This window comes from Lissotriton helveticus, chromosome 10 (genome assembly GCF_964261635.1).
Source record: "Lissotriton helveticus chromosome 10, aLisHel1.1, whole genome shotgun sequence".
Lineage (NCBI taxonomy): Eukaryota > Metazoa > Chordata > Amphibia > Caudata > Salamandridae > Lissotriton > Lissotriton helveticus.
Window position 1 is genome coordinate 47,331,790 of NC_136071.1, and position 17,747 is coordinate 47,349,536.

The window sequence follows — 17,747 nt, forward strand, 5'->3', positions numbered from 1 at the left end:
TTCTGGCAGGTTTTCAGTGTCGGAAAGCCCAACATGGAAAGCTTGTCGGAAACCAACATCATAATCCCCACGATGGAAATGCCTTCCATAGGGATTACGGGCACGCCTCAGACTGCCCAACGGGCTCCTCGAGCCCATTGGAATCCTGCCGGAATGATTGGGCGGTTTCACTTTCGACCACCTGCATCGTAATGCGGCGGTTGAACTGAAACACGTGTAAGGACCCAGAAAGCCTCCGACCTGTGGCCGGAGGCTTTCCAGGGCTTATTGTAATGAGGCCCTTGGTAGAGAGGATAGAGCTCAAATGTAAAAGTTATACAATTGCTCTCGATTGAGTGCTGTTGGTGGGCAGGTGTGATTGAATGTTTGCAAGTGTACATACTTTTGAACTATAAAGTGGTTCACTAGCACGCTACACCACGCTCGTCTTAGACGACATGTAGCTGCAGTAGCATCTGTGGGATTCACAGCATGCAATAATAAAATGATTATGAGGTGGATCATACAGCTCAGAGCTGAGCAGAACGCCGTCCAGCCCGCCGCGGCACAGTCAACCGCAGCCTGAGGGGAGAGCAGTCAGTGAGCAGAGCAGGTTCAGCGGTGATGATGCTCTAAAGTAAATATATTAGGATGAATAAAAATTACCTGAGAGTGGCAGTCAGCCGCCAGGAGTCTCTACGGAATCGACCGTGGTCCACTCCGGATTCGCGTCACGGTTTTATGAGGGGATGCATGTACTAAATACTGGCGACGCAAGAGATAGTGGTGCGAGCATCGGCGAGCTGCTGAACTTTAAGAAATATAAGTGCCGCCCTCTCACGCCCTGGGTGGCCCGCCTATCATAAGTAGTCCTGTCTCGGGCCAGCATTGGGCAAACCATGGACACATTGTTGCAGTCTCCGTGACGCAATCATGTCACGTGACTGAAGCTAGCGAGCATAGCGCAGCGAGTCGCCATGCCTGCAGCAGTCCGAGTCTGTCAGTCACACGCTCTGCGGCTGCCAGAGCAGAAGCGACCACACGCTGCTTTGCTCTGTGCTAATTCTAACAGCGCGCCGGCTTGACAGCTTCAGGAGGCGCTATAAATGTGTGACTTTGCATTTTAGTGCAGTGATGCGGAACACCACACAGGGCAGGGCTGCCTCAATTGGTACTCTCCAGCTTAGAGGGTTGGCACCTGAAGGGAACAACCTTTACAATGCAACCATTACATCGCACTACACTTACAACACAGGCATTACATCGCAACATCCTTTATAACGCATGACACTACAATGCAGCCATTATAACATATACCATTACAACGCATGACACTACATCGCATGTCACTACAATGCAGGCATTACAACACAAACCGTTACAACTCATACCATTGTATTTAGAATAGTAATTTTTAACTTCAACATTATCCAACACTTACCCTACTGTTGCACCCCCTGGAGTTAGAATAGTAGTTTTTACCCCTATACTATCCAATACTTACCTTAAATGCAATGTAATCGTATGAGTTGTAATTGTATGCGTTGTAAAGGTAGTATGCGATGTGATGGAATGCGTTGTAAAGGTAGTTTTTTAAAATGCGATGTAGTGTCATGCGATGTAATGGAATGCATTGTAGTGGATGTTGTGATGTAAAAACTGCGTTGTAAGTGCATGAGGTGTAAATGTATGCGTTGTAACGTCATACATTCCACCTGGAACTGTAGATATCAGGTGTTTACCCCTCCCTTCCATGAGAAGCAATACAAGATGTTAACTATGTGTACAACTTATACCACAATCTTGGGGTTCCATTCATTAAAACGTTGTAAATCTGCCTTATAAGTGTACATCTACGTTTCGGTATAAATATACAATTTTATTTTTTAATTCTCAAAGAATTCCAAGAGTACTCCTGTAAGCTGTGACAGTTGCATCGTCCCTAGGGTAAATCACATGCATTCGCATTTACACATACATCATTAGAGACAATGTACAAGGCATGTGTAAATATTTAGCCAAAGTGCCTTTGTACATGTTAACGTTTGCCTTTTTCCAAGGGTATATTTTTTTGCAAGAAGAAACCCTTTCCCCTACCCTACCAACTCAAGAAGTGTTACTTGCCCAAGTTTTCTTGCCATTGCCACAATAGAACGCCCACTCCTTAGCCCTAGGAACACATTTACTCCCATGTAACATTACACTGTGGAGGTGTAATATTACATAAGTGAATTTCAGCTCCCAAATCAAGTTATTTGTGCATCTACTTTGATTTTCGAATTCTGAATAACAACAGGCCAAGAAGCAGAACAGATTCCAATGTGGGGACTGCAGAATGAATACACATAGCTGGAAGCCGCTAATCTCCCTTCCTCAGCAATGCCAGCTTTACTTCAGCCTTTGCTGGAATGTGCACAATTGCAATCCTGCCCCTCCCTCCCCCGCTCCACCCATTCCGAGCTTTCTGAGATTTTCTCTGGCAGGTCCCAGCTTGCAGTGAGTGCATTTAGCTGGCAGGCAGCGCCTCGCCCCTTAAGAATTCTCACCAGGCCCTGCTGAGGAGCTGGGTGTTTTTGAGAAGCAGAAATCGAGACATCAGGTTGTCAGGGCTAGTGAGAGTTCCTGCCACCTTGTGTCTCCTTATCACACTCTTGCAGGTTCTTTTTCATCCCTGCGTTCTCTCTTTGTCACTGTTTTCCTATCTTTCGCCTCCTCTTTCTTCCACCCATTTCTGCTTTCTCTCATGCCCTGGAGCAAAGTCTGAGGGTGAAGTACTGGTGCCCACATGTCATGGATGTGGAGTGCCACCCGGCCTCTACCATACAATGTATCTGCATTTACCATGAGGGCCGGGCGCGGCCTGTTGGTATAATTATAGGGCGGGAGGTCGCTCGAGACCACACCCGCGCACACCAGTAACCGCGTGTGAGTGTCGGGTATTGTTGCGGAGCGCCTGCCGCCTAGCAAGGTGTTTACATAACATATGTATTTGTAAAGCGCACACTCACCCGGAAGTATCTACGCGCTGAATAACAGATTTTTCTTGTTACCCAACTCAATGGTACTCATTTTATCGACCTCATATGGATGAAAGGCTGAGTGGACCTGCAGGGATTTTAACCTGTGACTATGAGGTCGAACACAGGCCCCTGCAGTGGAGGTATTAGTCCATTGAGCCACCAGAACCGGTGTTGTGTTCACGCTGAGACAAACACAACAACTGCTGGAACCCTCCACAGGCAACCATTGGCACTCATTAACCCGTTCCGTGCTCGCGTTGGCAACGGCCGACATGAGCACTACCTTCAGGGTGCTGCGCACAACCGTTGGCCGACGTAGCCCCTCCCACTCCGTAGACCGTCCTCACCACTGCGGAATGTCCACCGCGGTTAACGGGGTAAGCACTCATCAAAACACACTTACTTGGTTATCAGATTGAAAATAAATATTCCCTGAGGCCATGGGCCACAGGTGGTAAATGATAATACTCAGGGCCACTAGAATTATGCGATTGTGTGGTCACAGATTTTCACATAATTATAGATTTGCTGCATCTTCTGCTGCATAATCTGCAGATTTTAACAAAAAGGAAATTTTGTTTCCAGGTCTAACAGTTCAAAGGTTACTATAAATGCAGCAACATGTGTTGCTGGGCAGTGAAAGGCCCTTTGAGCTGCTGGACTGGTCACTTTTCTGGTGCTTAATTGCTATATTTGGGTGTTAAACTGGTACTAATGAGCTGCAACCAATGCCCAGACATGTTACAAAGTTTTAAAATGATGACATTTTGAAGTAATTCTACTACAAAATGTGCCGCATTATGCCGCATAACTTGGCTTTTGCTGGCGCATAATTTACTCAAACCTGCCACATAATTTGGGCCTCTTCAGCCGCACAATTCCCTTGGTCCTAATAGTACTCCACTTTCATACTGCCCTGTAACTCCAGATTAGTTGGAATCAAAGGACCACAGAATAGATGTGTTCTGATGCTATACATTTGTGGATTCCTCGTGTTCATTTTATATCTCCCCCTCCCCCTGCTCGACAGTGTGAAGCCCAGCAGGGCTTGGATCACACCAACAACACTACACGCCTGACTACATAATTGAAGGGGATGGTTCCTAAAGAATTATCTCCCCAACATCTAAGCATCACTTTCCAAGCTGGAAAACTGGTTGAGTGAAAACAGCTCACAAGCCACACTCAATGAGGCAAAGTGCACTACTGAACCAGTTTGCAGTTTTATGCCTCATACCCTTGATCAGCTTAAGCAGTCATTCAAGCTGAGACTTGCAAAAGTTACCTGGCAATGACAGAGGATGAAAGAAATACTCCAGAGGGGTTAGTTTCCTGTAACTAAACCTGCCTTAAAAAAAACTTTGATGGACCCAAGTATTCGAGAATCACATCCACAGCTGCAGTAGAGTATTATGTTAGCCCTGTCAATACCACCTCCCTTGGAGCCCAACCCTTCCTGAAATGTCAAGTTCTGTATATGGTAAACTGCTTTTCAAGCTGCCATTACCTCTACTGGGCGAGTAGGTAAATTATATATTCTTTCTACTCTGAACCTGGTGCAGTCTTTAATGGAAGAAACATGAAACTATATGTGCCAGAATGCGAAGGACGTCTTATTTACTAGTCAGAATTAACTGAGAGTCTCTAACATGACAGGGTCCACTTGACAGCTGTCATTTTTTCCATGAGTCAAGAACGCTGAATGACAAAGTAAGAAGTAGTTATCACAGTAACTGAGAGATCCTCAGTTTGGGCCACTGGAATTATGCGGCAAGAAAAGTCATATTATGAGGCATAATACAGCACATTTGGTGATAGTATTCCTTCATTCTTTTTTCATTTTTTGCACATTGTAACACTGTGTGGGAAAAGTTTCACCCTTATTAGTACCAGTTCAACACCCAAAAACAGCAATAAGTAATTGAAGGACTACCAGCCAAACTTTGCAACGGTCGTCCCGATGACGAGGAGCACATGGCGCCATGTTTTTAGTAAATTTTAGTCCGCCTAACTAGAAACATATTTTTGTTAAAACCTGCAGATTATGCAGCAGGTGATGGATTATGTGGCAAATGCAGCAAATCCATAATTATGCGTGAAATGCTGCGGTACCAGAATCGCATAAATCCAATTGCCCTTCCCTTAGTCTATATGTTCCTTCAAGTTGCAAATCGCATAGCATTGGTTAACATCCTCTCTGTGTTTTAAGCTGAATCTTTACCAGTGTATGTGCACCAATTCTATAGGGTCATATTATAAATGTGCCCCGCACCCTGCCTTCCACAGCTGCTCTCTGCCCTACAACAAGGAGGTGCAACCTGCACGATTCCAACCACTCACATTCTAGTTTTTCGAATTTAATTTACAGATGCAGTGAAGCAGTGATATAGTGATTGGGTGTTGCAGTGATGCAGTGATGCAGTGATGCAGTGGAGCAGTGATATAGTGATTGGGTGTTGCAGTGATGCAGTGATGCAGTGGAGCAGTGATATAGTGATTGGGTGTTGCAGTAATGCAGTGATGCAGTGGAGCAGTGATATAGTGATTGGGTGTTGCAGTAATGCAGTGATGCAGTGAAGTAGTGATATAGTGATTGGGTGTTGCAGTAATGCAATGATGCAGTAATGCAGTGAAGCAGTGATATAGTGATTGGGTGTTGCAGCGATGCAGTGGAGCAGTGAAGCTGTGATATAGTGATTGGGTATTGCAGTAATGCAGTGATGCAGTGAAGCGGTGAAGCAGTGATATAGTGATTTGGTGTTGCAGTAATGCAGTCATGCAGTGAAGCGGTGAAGCAGTGATATAGTGATTTGGTGTTGCAGTAATGCAGTGATGCAGTGATGTGGTGAAGCAGTGATATAGTGATTTGGTGTTGTAGTAATGCAGTGATGCAGTGAAGCGGTGAAGCAGTGATATAATGATTGGGTGTTGCAGTGATGCAGTGATGCAGTGAAGCAGTGATATAGTGATTGGGTGTTGCAGCGATGCAGTGGAGCAGTGAAGCTGTGATATAGTGATTGGGTATTGCAGTAATGCAGTGATGCAGTGAAGCGGTGAAGCAGTGATATAGTGATTTGGTGTTGCAGTAACGCAGTGATGCAGTGAAGCGGTGAGAGCAGTGATATAGTGATTTGGTGTTACAGTAATGCAGTGATGCAGTGATGTGGTGAAGCAGTGATATAGTGATTGGGTGTTGCAGTAATGCAGTGATGCAGTGAAGCGGTGAAGCAATGATATAGTGATTGGGTGTTGCAGTAATGCAGTGAAGCAGTGATATAGTGATTTGGTGTTGCAGTAATGCAGTGAAGCAGTGAAGCAGCGATATAGTGATTTGGTGTTGCAGTAATGCAGTGATGCAGTGAAGTGGTGAAGCAGTGGTATAGTGATTGGGTGTTGCAGTAATGCAGTGATGGAGTGAAGCGGTGAAGCAATGATATAGTGATTGGGTGTTGCAGTGATGCAGTGAAGCAGTGATATAGTGATTGGGTGTTGCAGTAATGCAGTGATGCAGTGGAGCAGTGAAGCCGTGATATAGTGATTGGGTGTTGTAGTGATGCAGTGAAGCGGTGAAGCAGTGATATAGTCATTTGGTGTTGCAGTAATGCAGTGATGCAGTGATGTGGTGAAGCAGTGATATAGTGATTGGGTGTTGCAGTAATGCAGTGATGCAGTGAAGCGGTGAAGCAGTGGTATAGTGATTGGGTGTTGCAGTAATGCAGTGATGGAGTGAAGCGGTGAAGCAATGATATAGTGATTGGGTGTTGCAGTGATGCAGTGAAGCAGTGATATAGTGATTGGGTGTTGCAGTAATGCAGTGATGCAGTGGAGCAGTGAAGCCGTGATATAGTGATTGGGTGTTGTAGTGATGCAGTGAAGCGGTGAAGCAGTGATATAGTCATTTGGTGTTGCAGTAATGCAGTGATGCAGTGATGTGGTGAAGCAGTGATATAGTGATTGGGTGTTGCAGTAATGCAGTGATGCAGTGAAGCGGTGAAGCAATGATATAGTAATTGGGTGTTGCAGTGATGCAGTGAAGCAGTGATATAGTGATTGGGTGTTGCAGTAATGCAGTGATGCAGTGGAGCAGTGAAGCCATGATATAGTGATTGGGTGTTGTAGTAATGCAGTGATGAAGTGAAGCGGTGAAGCAGTGATATAATGATTGGGTGTTGCAGTGATGCAGTGATGCAGTGAAGCAGTGATATAGTGATTGGGTGTTGCAGTGATGCAGTGAAGCGGTGAAGCAGTGATATAGTGATTTGGTGTTGCAGTATTGCAGTGATGCAGTGATGTGGTGAAGCAGTGATATAGTGATTGGGTGTTGTAGTAATGCAGTGATGCAGTGAAGCGGTGAAGCAGTGATATAATGATTGGGTGTTGCAGTGATGCAGTGAAGCGGTGAAGCGGTGAAGCAGTGATATAGTTATTGGATGTTGCAGTGAAGCGGTGAAGCAGTGATATAGTGATTTGGTGTTGCAGTAATTCAGTGATGCAGTGAAATGGTGAAGCAGTGATATAGTGATTTGGTGTTGCAGTAATGCAGTGATGTGGTGAAGCAGTGATATAGTGTTTGGGTGTTGCAGTAATGCAGTGATGCAGTGAAGCGGTGAAGCAATGATATAGTGATTGGGTGTTGCAGTGATGCAGTGAAGCAGTGATATAGTGATTGGGTGTTGCAGTAATGCAGTGATGCAGTGGAGCAGTGAAGCCGTGATATAGTGATTGGGTGTTGTAGTAATGCAGTGATGCAGTGAAGCGCTGAAGCAGTGATATAATGATTGGGTGTTGCAGTGATGCAGTGATATAGTGATTGGGTGTTGCAGTAATGCAGTGATGCAGTGGAGCGGTGAAGCAGTGATATAGTGATTGGGTGTTGTAGTAATGCAGTGATGCAGTGGACCAGTGAAACCGTGAAATAGTGATTGGATGTTACAGGAATGCAGTGATGCAGTGGAGCAGTGAAGCTGTGATATAGTGATTGGGTGTTGTAGAGATGTATTGAAGGGGTGAAGCAGTGATATAGTGATTGGGTGTTGCAGTAATGCAGTGATGAAGTGCAGTGGTGAAGCAGTGATATAGTGATTGGTTGTTGCAGTAATGCAGCGAAGCAGTGAAGTAGTGAAGCAGTGATATAGTGATTAGGAGTTGCTCATATGAGGTTCAAAGGTGGTGCTGCTACTAGTCCAGTCCTGTTAAAATGCTGTTTTTTGTTTTTAAAAAGAATATGGTTGTGTTTTAACATCAGGCAAAGGCGAAAATCGAAACATACAAGATTAGCCCCGGCGGAGACTCCATTTGACCCGTTTCAAATGGTTTCTAACTAAAGTCACTTTTGATGTATGCATTTTGGGATATGAGCTATATGTGTCCAGAGCAGAAACTACTGGGGGAAGCAAAAATACCAACTGAGACCAATGAACACTAACAGCAACTGTTAATAACCAGTGCCACAATCCAACTGGACTTAGCTCCAGTGTTCTCCATGGTAGCTCAGCAGTGATTCCTGCAACAACACCGGGGGCGGCTCCTCTGCTGGAGCGGATGAGTGTCACCCCACTTAAATTACCCCCAACGATGAAAAGTAAAATATTAATTCATTATCATTTTATTTTTCATCCTCCAGTCCTGAAGTGAGCGTCAGGATGGGGGCGGGGCTGTTGCTGAATGACAGCAGCAGGGAGGAGGGTGGGCTGTTTGTGTACTTTTCAAAGTGCGCATGTCCATTTGGCCGGCCGCCTTGCGACGGCCAGCCAGACATACGCAATTTGAAACCTCTAACCCAGCTGTTTGAAGACCGCTGGGTTAGAGTAAGTGCAGGTGTCCAGGGAGCTGAGGAGCGCCGAGAGAGGCCGCTCCCTCCAATCAAGGAGCTGCTCTTACAGCATGAGAGCAGCGCCAGGATTGGTTCCCGCACTGCAGCATCTACTTCATCAGAAGGGGTCCGGAGTGGAGGACTTAGGTTCAAGTAAGTTTTACTTTTAACATTAATATTTGCATGCATGCCCCCGACCCCCCTGTAGATGCCAGTCGCCACTGAACAACACAAACAGAAACACCTAAGAGAGATCGCTACATAGCTATCATTCGGACAAAACTAGGGAGTATAGTTAACCGCAAACATATATTTCTATTTTCAGAGTGTGTGCATCGCTTCGGACTTTTTGGTCGTACAGTCGTCTCGATTAGGAGAGCATTTAAAGGAATACAGATCATAGAAATAAATTCTGCCAGGCTGAAGGTTTCTTGGCATATGTGTGACTATCTCTGGATACGGCACTGAATCGCGTCTAAGAAGTTTGGTTGTTAATTTGTTTTTCATTTCTGATATTACATATGCCTTAGTTGATATAATATATTGTGCTGTATTTCAGGTAACAAGAACAATGACAATTCCCTAAAGATTGACCAGATTTTTGGAACTCTTTCCAACATGGCCACCAGGTTGACTTGCCATGGGAGGTGACTCATGGGTAGTTCCAAGGGCATGCTAGCAGGGAAAATGAGCCTGGGGTACTCACCATCGCCTGCCACTTCCTGGATCTGGGACGCCGCTGACTTGTAGCTGCTCTGGCTCTTCTTGCTGCTCTTGGTACAGACAGAGGAGCTAGAACCAATCCGCACCTTCGGTGGCAGTATGCGGGCTCCAGTGGGCCTGGGCGGCTGGCAGACCGGCTGGGTCCCACCACCTTTCTCTTTACCGCTGCTGTATGGAGGGGACACATCTTTGCTGCAGCAAGGGGGGGTGATGACAGCAGGGCTTGCTTCCTGCGGTAGGGAGGAGTCTGCAAGAGAAGAATGTTGAAGGGAATGAGCTCCTGCAGATGTGCACCACTCAGAGCTTCAGTGGGAGGGCAGCACATTATTAAAACAAGCATTTGCAATGTAATAGGTCTCGCATTACTGAAAGTTTGAGCTATTGGTGTTGCATTATGATTTGCAACACCAATAGGTCAAACTTTCAGTAATGTGAAACCTATTGCATTGCAAATGCTTGTTTAATCTTGATCTTACTTCCGGGATCCCATGACGTTCTTTAGCAGGCCAGTGGCCTGTAGAAAAAGGCCTAAGTGTTCCACCTCCAGTTAACGGCATGGATGGACGCTGCATTTGCGGGTGACAGGAGGGGGGAGGGTGTGCCAGTGAGGAGCCAAGTAATGGCCAGAGCTGGCCAACCAAAAGAATCAATTGGTGATGTCCGCTGAGAGGTAACCAAGCACTGAAAGGGGGGACAGATGCACAATATTAACCAACCAGAGAAAAGGAATTTTAAAAAGCAGCCCAACTAACCAACCAGAAGTGGTGGGCGTGTTCAAAGTCCCTGATAGCCGATATACCAAATACAGCATGCCTCGTAGAACAGCGCATGCGCTGCCCAGGCTCGACCTAAAAATAAATAATAGGTGGTGCTACATTAAGGCCACCAGAGGCATCTGTCATCGAGCACCACCATAAATGGCCACAAAAGAGAGCCACATTGCAACAAAGTGTCTAAAAAGGCCATTTTGTCTAGGGAGGGATGGCTTCCAAACAACAACATACAATTTTGCATGAATTCCTGAAACTGCTTGCTCTGGAAGTGACCGTGGGTGTCTCAGATCTGCCATCAGTGTACATTCTTTTCAACAAGGAAAGCATGGCCCGCAGTCTTGCAGTCACCACCTGAGCCTCTGCACAAGCCCAGAAGTCTTGCTCTTCACTCCCAATCTAAACTTCCTTTGAGGTAACTATAATGTATTCTCAAGAAATGCGCAGATTAACATTTGAAATGATTACTCTGGACCTTAATCCATGAATTTGATAATATAATCTTCTTATATACAAGATAATTCCGCTGGTGACCAACAAACCGTGAAACGTATTCATGTAAGGATTTGAATATGATGTATTCATATTAACAGGAATAATTACTTTAGTCAGGTTGCTACAATAAGTGCCCAAGTGAAGAGGCTGTGCAAACAACATCAAGAGTGAGTAATAGAGTCAATTAAAAACCAACATAACTTTTTTTTAAATGTCTTTTATGCTTAATTAGTAATTAATCCAAAAAAAAAAAAAAGTCCACATTTGTAAAGCGCACAATCACCCGTAAGGGTCTCTAGGCGCTGGGGGGCCGTCGGGAAGATTAAGCGAGCTATTGCCCAGAGTCACATGGTGCTGGGCTGACCTGCCGCCGGAGCCGGGGATCGAACCGTGGTCCCCAGATTCCAGCGTCAGTCGCCCTGGCCGCGGCGCCACACCTCTTCCACTAATCCAAAACAATGCAGTCAATGTTTCGACCCCTCAAGAAATATTTGGGTGGGGATCTTCATCAGGACAATTGCAAGAGCAGCCTTCTGAAAGTTATTTGGGAAGCCAGCCTATCTTGAATATAGAAAATCAGCAGGCTGGTGGAATATAATTTATAATAGAGAAATGGCATAGCTCTATTTGTCATGAGGGTTTCAGGATCCAACTCAAAGTGCAGGGCACAGTCCTTGTCAGCAGCCGGTCTGCAACTTTTTATATTCATATTCAAGTGCTAAAACATCCATCTGTCAAAGCTCTATTCAACTCTAACTGGATCCCAGAATCCTTTATCTGGACCAATAACTAAGGTTTTACTGTCCTGTTAAAAGTAGCCTCTCAGGCGCTGGGCCCCACGTCGGACACAAGTGTAGCTAGATCATAGAAAACCAAAGACCACAAAGCTTGGTCAATACTTTTCTAGTCTAATTTGGAATGTGCATTACTTACAGGTATGGTTAGGCAATGCAAGGTAGCCGCACAGAGCAAGGAGGCACTAGTTAGATTTCACAAACAATGAATGTAATTAGGGTGGAAAAATGTTATAGAGTAAGGTGGAAAAAATCCTAGCCACATCCAGCACAGACCCTAAAGACCAGCTGAGAAATGCCCAGGGCAGATTAGTTCATAGGTGGCCTGCCCCTTTACCTATCCCAGTTCTCTCTCCTGGGCTTGGCTGTGGAATCAGAGCTGTATTCTCACTGGTGTTGCAGTCCTCGCTCGCCATGGACTTCTGGCTGTCGGACCAGCGGTCACCACCTTCATACGTGTTGGAGGGTCCTGAAATAAATCAAAAAATAGAAACAAAACAACATTTGGTGGGATATTGCTACATGTGGGAAACCTAAATACAGAGGTTGAGGAAGCTTCCATTCCTAAAATGACCATCACTTTTTTGCCACTCTTCATATATAGGGAAAGACCTAGAGAGTTTGGTTCATAAACGGAATATATTATTTGGGTCTGGTTAGAAGCAGCATTGCCTCATTTAGACGGGAAACATCCTTTACAACACAACTTTTACCACGCAGTGCCTTTTACGACGCAACTTTTACAACGCAAACCATTACAACGCATTGCGCTGGGGGGCGCTCTAGGATAGGGAATAGGTTTAGTTTACTGTCCAACACCTTCCCTACTATCCACGGGGACTGGAGTTAGAATAGTAAAAAAAAATTTTTTTTTTTTTTAAAACCTTTATTGTACAGAGAGTGCTCACAAATACGGGCCTACAACCCAACGGGCTGGCCACCACATAGCAAAAGCATAATTAGCAATACAAAAGTGTCCACAGGATATGACGGCAAGGAGACAGGAGAAACACCAAAAGCCATAGAGCAAGCGCAGGAACAGGAAATTAGAAGGGTAATTTTCTTTTTTTTAAATGGGGCGGGGAGTACAGGATCATGACGGGCAGTGAGGCAAACAACAAGGGAGGGGCCGTGGTGAGCCGCGATCCGGCGATCATAAAAATACAGGATAAAACCAACATGAAGGAAACATATCAATAAACACAGGCCCAATCGGAGGACCACAAGGAGAGGCAATTGCGCTCGCCGTCCAACGCCCACCCACCACAGCAACCACCCGACGTACCAAACATTAATAAAAAAGACCCCATCGTAAAAAGCAATACGAAACGCACCCCAACAAAAGGAAGGAAACCCCCCATAAAGGGGGAGGGGAAGGAGGAAAAAGGAAAAAGAAGGGACTCCTACCCAATCACGCGCCCCCCGGCGACAAAGCAGGAAAACAAAATCCGGTACATAGCATACATTAAAGGTCGATGATAGAACACATAGCTAACCATAATCACAGTACGACCGGAAGGTAAATGCATCAGAAACACGCCAGGGGGACACATGACGAGACAGAGTCCCGAAAAAGGGAATACTCAAGAGCCATAGAACAAAAAAAAGGGAGAAAAAAGGCGGAGGAAAAAGACCCCCCAAAATGACAGACCCCCCACCCACCCCACAAGCCCACCCTGCACCCCTGCAGAAGGCTATGGCCTACCCCCCAGCAGCGTGCCTGTCGCCCTAATTAGAACCCGAAATATAGAAGAGCAAGGACAAGACAGAAACAAAGGACAAAAACGGGAGAGGGGAAGGGAAAAAGGGAAAATATCACACACGGGAGAGGGCCAAGGGACAGTATTATCTGCACCCACCCACCCGCCTGAGAAAAAGGGGGCCGGGCCCACGGGAAGTCAAAAATTATCAGGATACATTTCAGGAGCCCCGTAAAGTCACACATAATCATACCAGTACATGCCGATCATCAAACCAATACAAGACTACCGCACACAAAGGCAAATTCGTATCAGCCCTGTCCTTGTTTGTCCAAAGTTGTAGCCGTCCGATCCAACAAGAACCAGACAGCGAAGAACCGAAGGCATAGAACAGGGAGATCTGGCGGCAGTCCGGAGAAGAAACGTGGAGGAAAACACGGAAGATCCAGGAAAGTCATGGTACATCGCACACATCGCAGGCACAGTTCCAGGGACAGTTCAAGAGAGGCCGACCCAGCTGGGTCGGTACAGGAGCCATGGCCGGTCAGTCGAGGCGAGCGGGAGCAGGAAGAGTCATCGAGGCCAGGCCAGACTGAAGCCGGCCCCCGGACCAGCGGCAAAGGAGACAGCACAGGACGATGAAGGGCAACGGAACTCCGCACACCCACAGACGCGGCGGTCGCAGGGGCCATAGTTCCTAGGATAATTCCAGCCGCACCCTGCAACGGTGAGGCCACACCCGATGTTGGGGGCCCAAACGGCCCGAAGAGAGGATCCGCCTCCAGAACGAAGACGGGTGCAGCCACAGAGGTTCGCCAGGAGTGCAGGGCATCCAGGATATCTCGAAGTGTAGGAAAACCTTTACAATATCCGGCACCCGGGCCATGCGGCGGGCCTCCAGCGCTCGTCCAGACCCGGCTGAGACACTCAGGGTCGGCCGCCATCTTAGAAGCCCAGCGAGGCCGCGGCGGCCGTCAACCCCCGCCGGGGCATCAGCAAGGCAAATGAAGACCAGCCGACCGGCGGCAGGGCACCCCGGGGCAGGAAGGAGGCCCACCAGAAGAAGGGGAATCGCCGGCCCCCCAGTGCCGCCGGCCCCGTTCTCCGAGTCCGGGCGGAAGAAATCAAAATGGCCGGACCGGAGAACAAAGGGGGGAACAAGCCGGATATACGAGTAGCCCCGTCAATGGAAGGCAGTGCCTCCACCCAAGGCCTCCGGCCCACCGGAGTCGGCCAGCAAGCACAGCCGGCCTACACGCACAACGGCCTCCACGACCACATCCACTGCGCCATCAAGGGCCGATCATCGTGCTCCGTCCCGTCCGGGCGCCGCCGAGAGGTCCAGGCCAGCCCGCCCCGGAGGCTCCGAAGCGAGCGGGAGCGCCGCACAGGATCCACGGCACCCAGGACCACCGGAGCAAAGGGTGAGTGCCTGCAAGGCGTCTTAGTACTACAGCACAGCAAAGAGGGCTTCCCGGGGCAGGATAACGACAGGATAGACTAATAAAACAGGCAGGCGGACGGAGCCGAGCTAAAACGCGGCCATATCGGACGCGAGCTAGGCTCCTCCCCTAGAATAGTAAATTAAACTATTCACTATCCAGCGCCCCAAAGCACTATGCGTTGTAATGGTATGCGTTGTAAAAACCGCGATGTAAAAGCATGCGATGTAAAAGCATGCATTGTAATGTCATACATCCCATTTAGACGGTCTAAAGCTAAGAGGAAGAATGAGGCACTCATGAGAAGTAAACTAAGAGCCCAATCTATATTTTAGCGGTTGGATTGTTGCTCCGTCAGGGCAACAGAGTAAATTCCTCCATCTCTCTGGCAGAGGTCACAACCGACAAATTTATACATGACTGCGAGCCTGGCGGTCATTTATAAAGCATTCAATCAATCAATCAATTAGGGGTTTATAAAGCACGCTACTCACCCGTGAGGGTCTCAAGGCACTGTCAGGAACCGACATCACGCAAGTTCCTATCTTTGCATTTTGCTGTTTGCTGTAGGGCTCCGTCAATATGACGGATCCTTGCACCAAATAGTTTTCTTTTTTTCTTTTGAAAAACAAAAGATAATGCCCCCCTCACCATGGGAGTGATCTCCCTTTGAGAGGGAGGCAATGTTTCATTTTTACTGTCCCTCACCAACGGGGTTTGCCTATTAGTGACGGATGTATGACAGTACAACGCGTGCTTTCACAACGCGTACCGTAACCACGCAGGTTTTACAACGCAAGTCGTTACAACGACTTGCGTTGGGGGCGCCTGATAGTGAATAGTTTAATTTACTATTCCAACTCCAGTCCCCGTGGATAGTAGGGAAGGTGTTGGATAGTAAATTAAACTATTCCCTATACTCCAGCGCCCTCCAGCGCAAGTCGTTGTAACGACTTGCGTTGTAAAACATGCGTGGTAATGGTACCGCGTTGTGAAAGTTTCGTTATAAAGGATGTTTCCCTTAGTGACAGATAGCAAAAAAAATGGCTATATGTCCACCCACCCTAACTGGACGGACGGACATATAGCTTTTTCTCCGACTGGACCGTCAGAGAAGTTTAGCCATGGCAGAAATGAAGCAGGCGCCACCATTCCCAAATTTAAGCCCCGCCCCCATGTAAATCGGGTGTGCATATCACTGTGATGGCGGAGCGGGAACTCTGCCGCCATTGTGCAGAGTTTCCTCTGCTCCAACATATACATCTGGCCCTAAGTTACTTAACAGGTAGTCTTGACATGGAAAATGTCAGATAAGGGAGGGGGCTGTTAAGCAAAGCACTCCTTCCTGCATGTGTGCCAACCTGCACTAAGGACATCAAGAAAACAGAACTCAGTTTAAGGCCCTGACATTGGCCTTTAAAGCTCTACACGGCTCTGGTGCTCATTATATCAAGAGAAGAGTGAGCTTCTACACACCTGGGAGAGTCCTAAGATCATCCAATCTTCACCTGATGAGTGTACCCAAATGTGCACGCTCTCGCAAAGGTGGTCGGACCTTTCAAGTTCAAGTTGCCCAATTATGGAACAAACTTCCGCCCACATTAAGGGATTTGTCTGACATCTGGCTCTTTAGGAAACAACTCAAAACGTGGCTATTCTTGCAATAATCCTCTCTTATGTCTAGAGTTGCTTTACTTGGTTTTCATTTGTTGTGGTCTGCTAGCGCCGGGACACTCTTTTTGAGTAGCTGCGCGCTCTATAAATATGTCATAACATAACATAACAGTTCAGTTCTTACAGTCTGCACTTCTGTCTACGCTATCACAATGTCGATAGTGCTGCGCCTGCAGCGTGCCTGTGACGGCCTGTCCTAGGCACAGGATGCCACCAGTGAAGCATTGGCTGACATGTGGAGAAGTGTGGCTCACTGGTTAGAGGCGGCAGACCCGTGAGCAGAGAACGGCCCGGGACCAGGGTTCGATTCCCGACGCGGCAGGGTCGTGGACCAGGGTCAGCAGACTCGATAATTCTCGCCTCGGTGCCTACTCTAGTCAGAAACCACACTCGGCAACTCTGGGCATCAGCTTGCCTCATCTTCACAACGGCCCCCCCAGACCGCCGGGGATGCTTGGTCGCACCTTAGAGATACCCATCAGGGACCATCTCTCAGGGTGAGCCAGGACGGGTTCCCCAGCGGTCGAAGCGTGGAGATACTCCTCCGGGAGTCGATTCCTAGCGCTATATAAACCCGCAGTTAAATTAAATTAAATTAAATTAAATTGATATGGCTTGGATACTGCGGCATTTGTAGTGTTCCTTTGCCTGGTAATACTATTTGTGCAGTATTTACTGTCCGACTGTGGGGCACATTTACAAGATAGTGACGCAGCGCGGCGCCTTCCTGCACAAATACACTCATTGATGGCGTTTTCCTCCTTCTATGTGCGCTGCAGAAGCCAACACACAGAAGGAGGAAAAAAATAGGAGAAATAAAAGTATTTCTCCTCGTTACGCCACTTGTACGACTCCCCTGGGGAGGTTTAGGAATCTGACGCACTCCCAGGTTTACAAATGGATGGAAGGTACAGTAGTCTAGCTTAGGGAGTAGTAGACTAGGTTAGAGCGGGTAGGGTATGTAAGGTAGAGCCGGGTTGAATAGCTAGGGTACAGGTGCGTACGTTCTGTAGGGCAGGGTATGTACGGTAGAGCTGGGTAGAGAGGATAGGGTACAGGTGCGTACGTTCTGTAGGGCAGGGTATGTACGGTAGAGCTGGGTAGAGTGGGTAGGGTACAGGTGCGTACGTTCTGTAGGGCAGCGTATGTACTGTAGAGGTGGGAAGGGTTGGGTAGGTTCGGGTGGATAAGAAAGGATAGAACAGGGGGTGTAAGTTAGGATAGATATTGGTATGTAGGATTGAGTGAGTAGGGTAGATTGGGTAGGTTTGGTTACATTGGGAAGGACAGGATAGGTTTGGTATGGTAGGGAATGTAGTGTAAAGTATGGGTAGGTAG

General features: G+C 47.2%; 1 protein-coding gene across 1 annotated transcript in view; it reads right to left on the minus strand.

The window, feature by feature from the left end:
• Positions 1–17,747, minus strand: part of LOC144785880 (uncharacterized) — a 145,685-nt gene that overhangs the window by 67,320 nt on the left and 60,618 nt on the right. The window contains exons 3-4 of the mRNA XM_078664737.1: positions 11,931–12,062; positions 9,518–9,781 (exon numbers count right to left, since the gene is read on the minus strand). Coding sequence (XP_078520863.1) covers positions 9,518–9,781; positions 11,931–12,062 — 396 coding nt within the window. The remainder of the gene's footprint in view (positions 1–9,517; positions 9,782–11,930; positions 12,063–17,747) is intronic.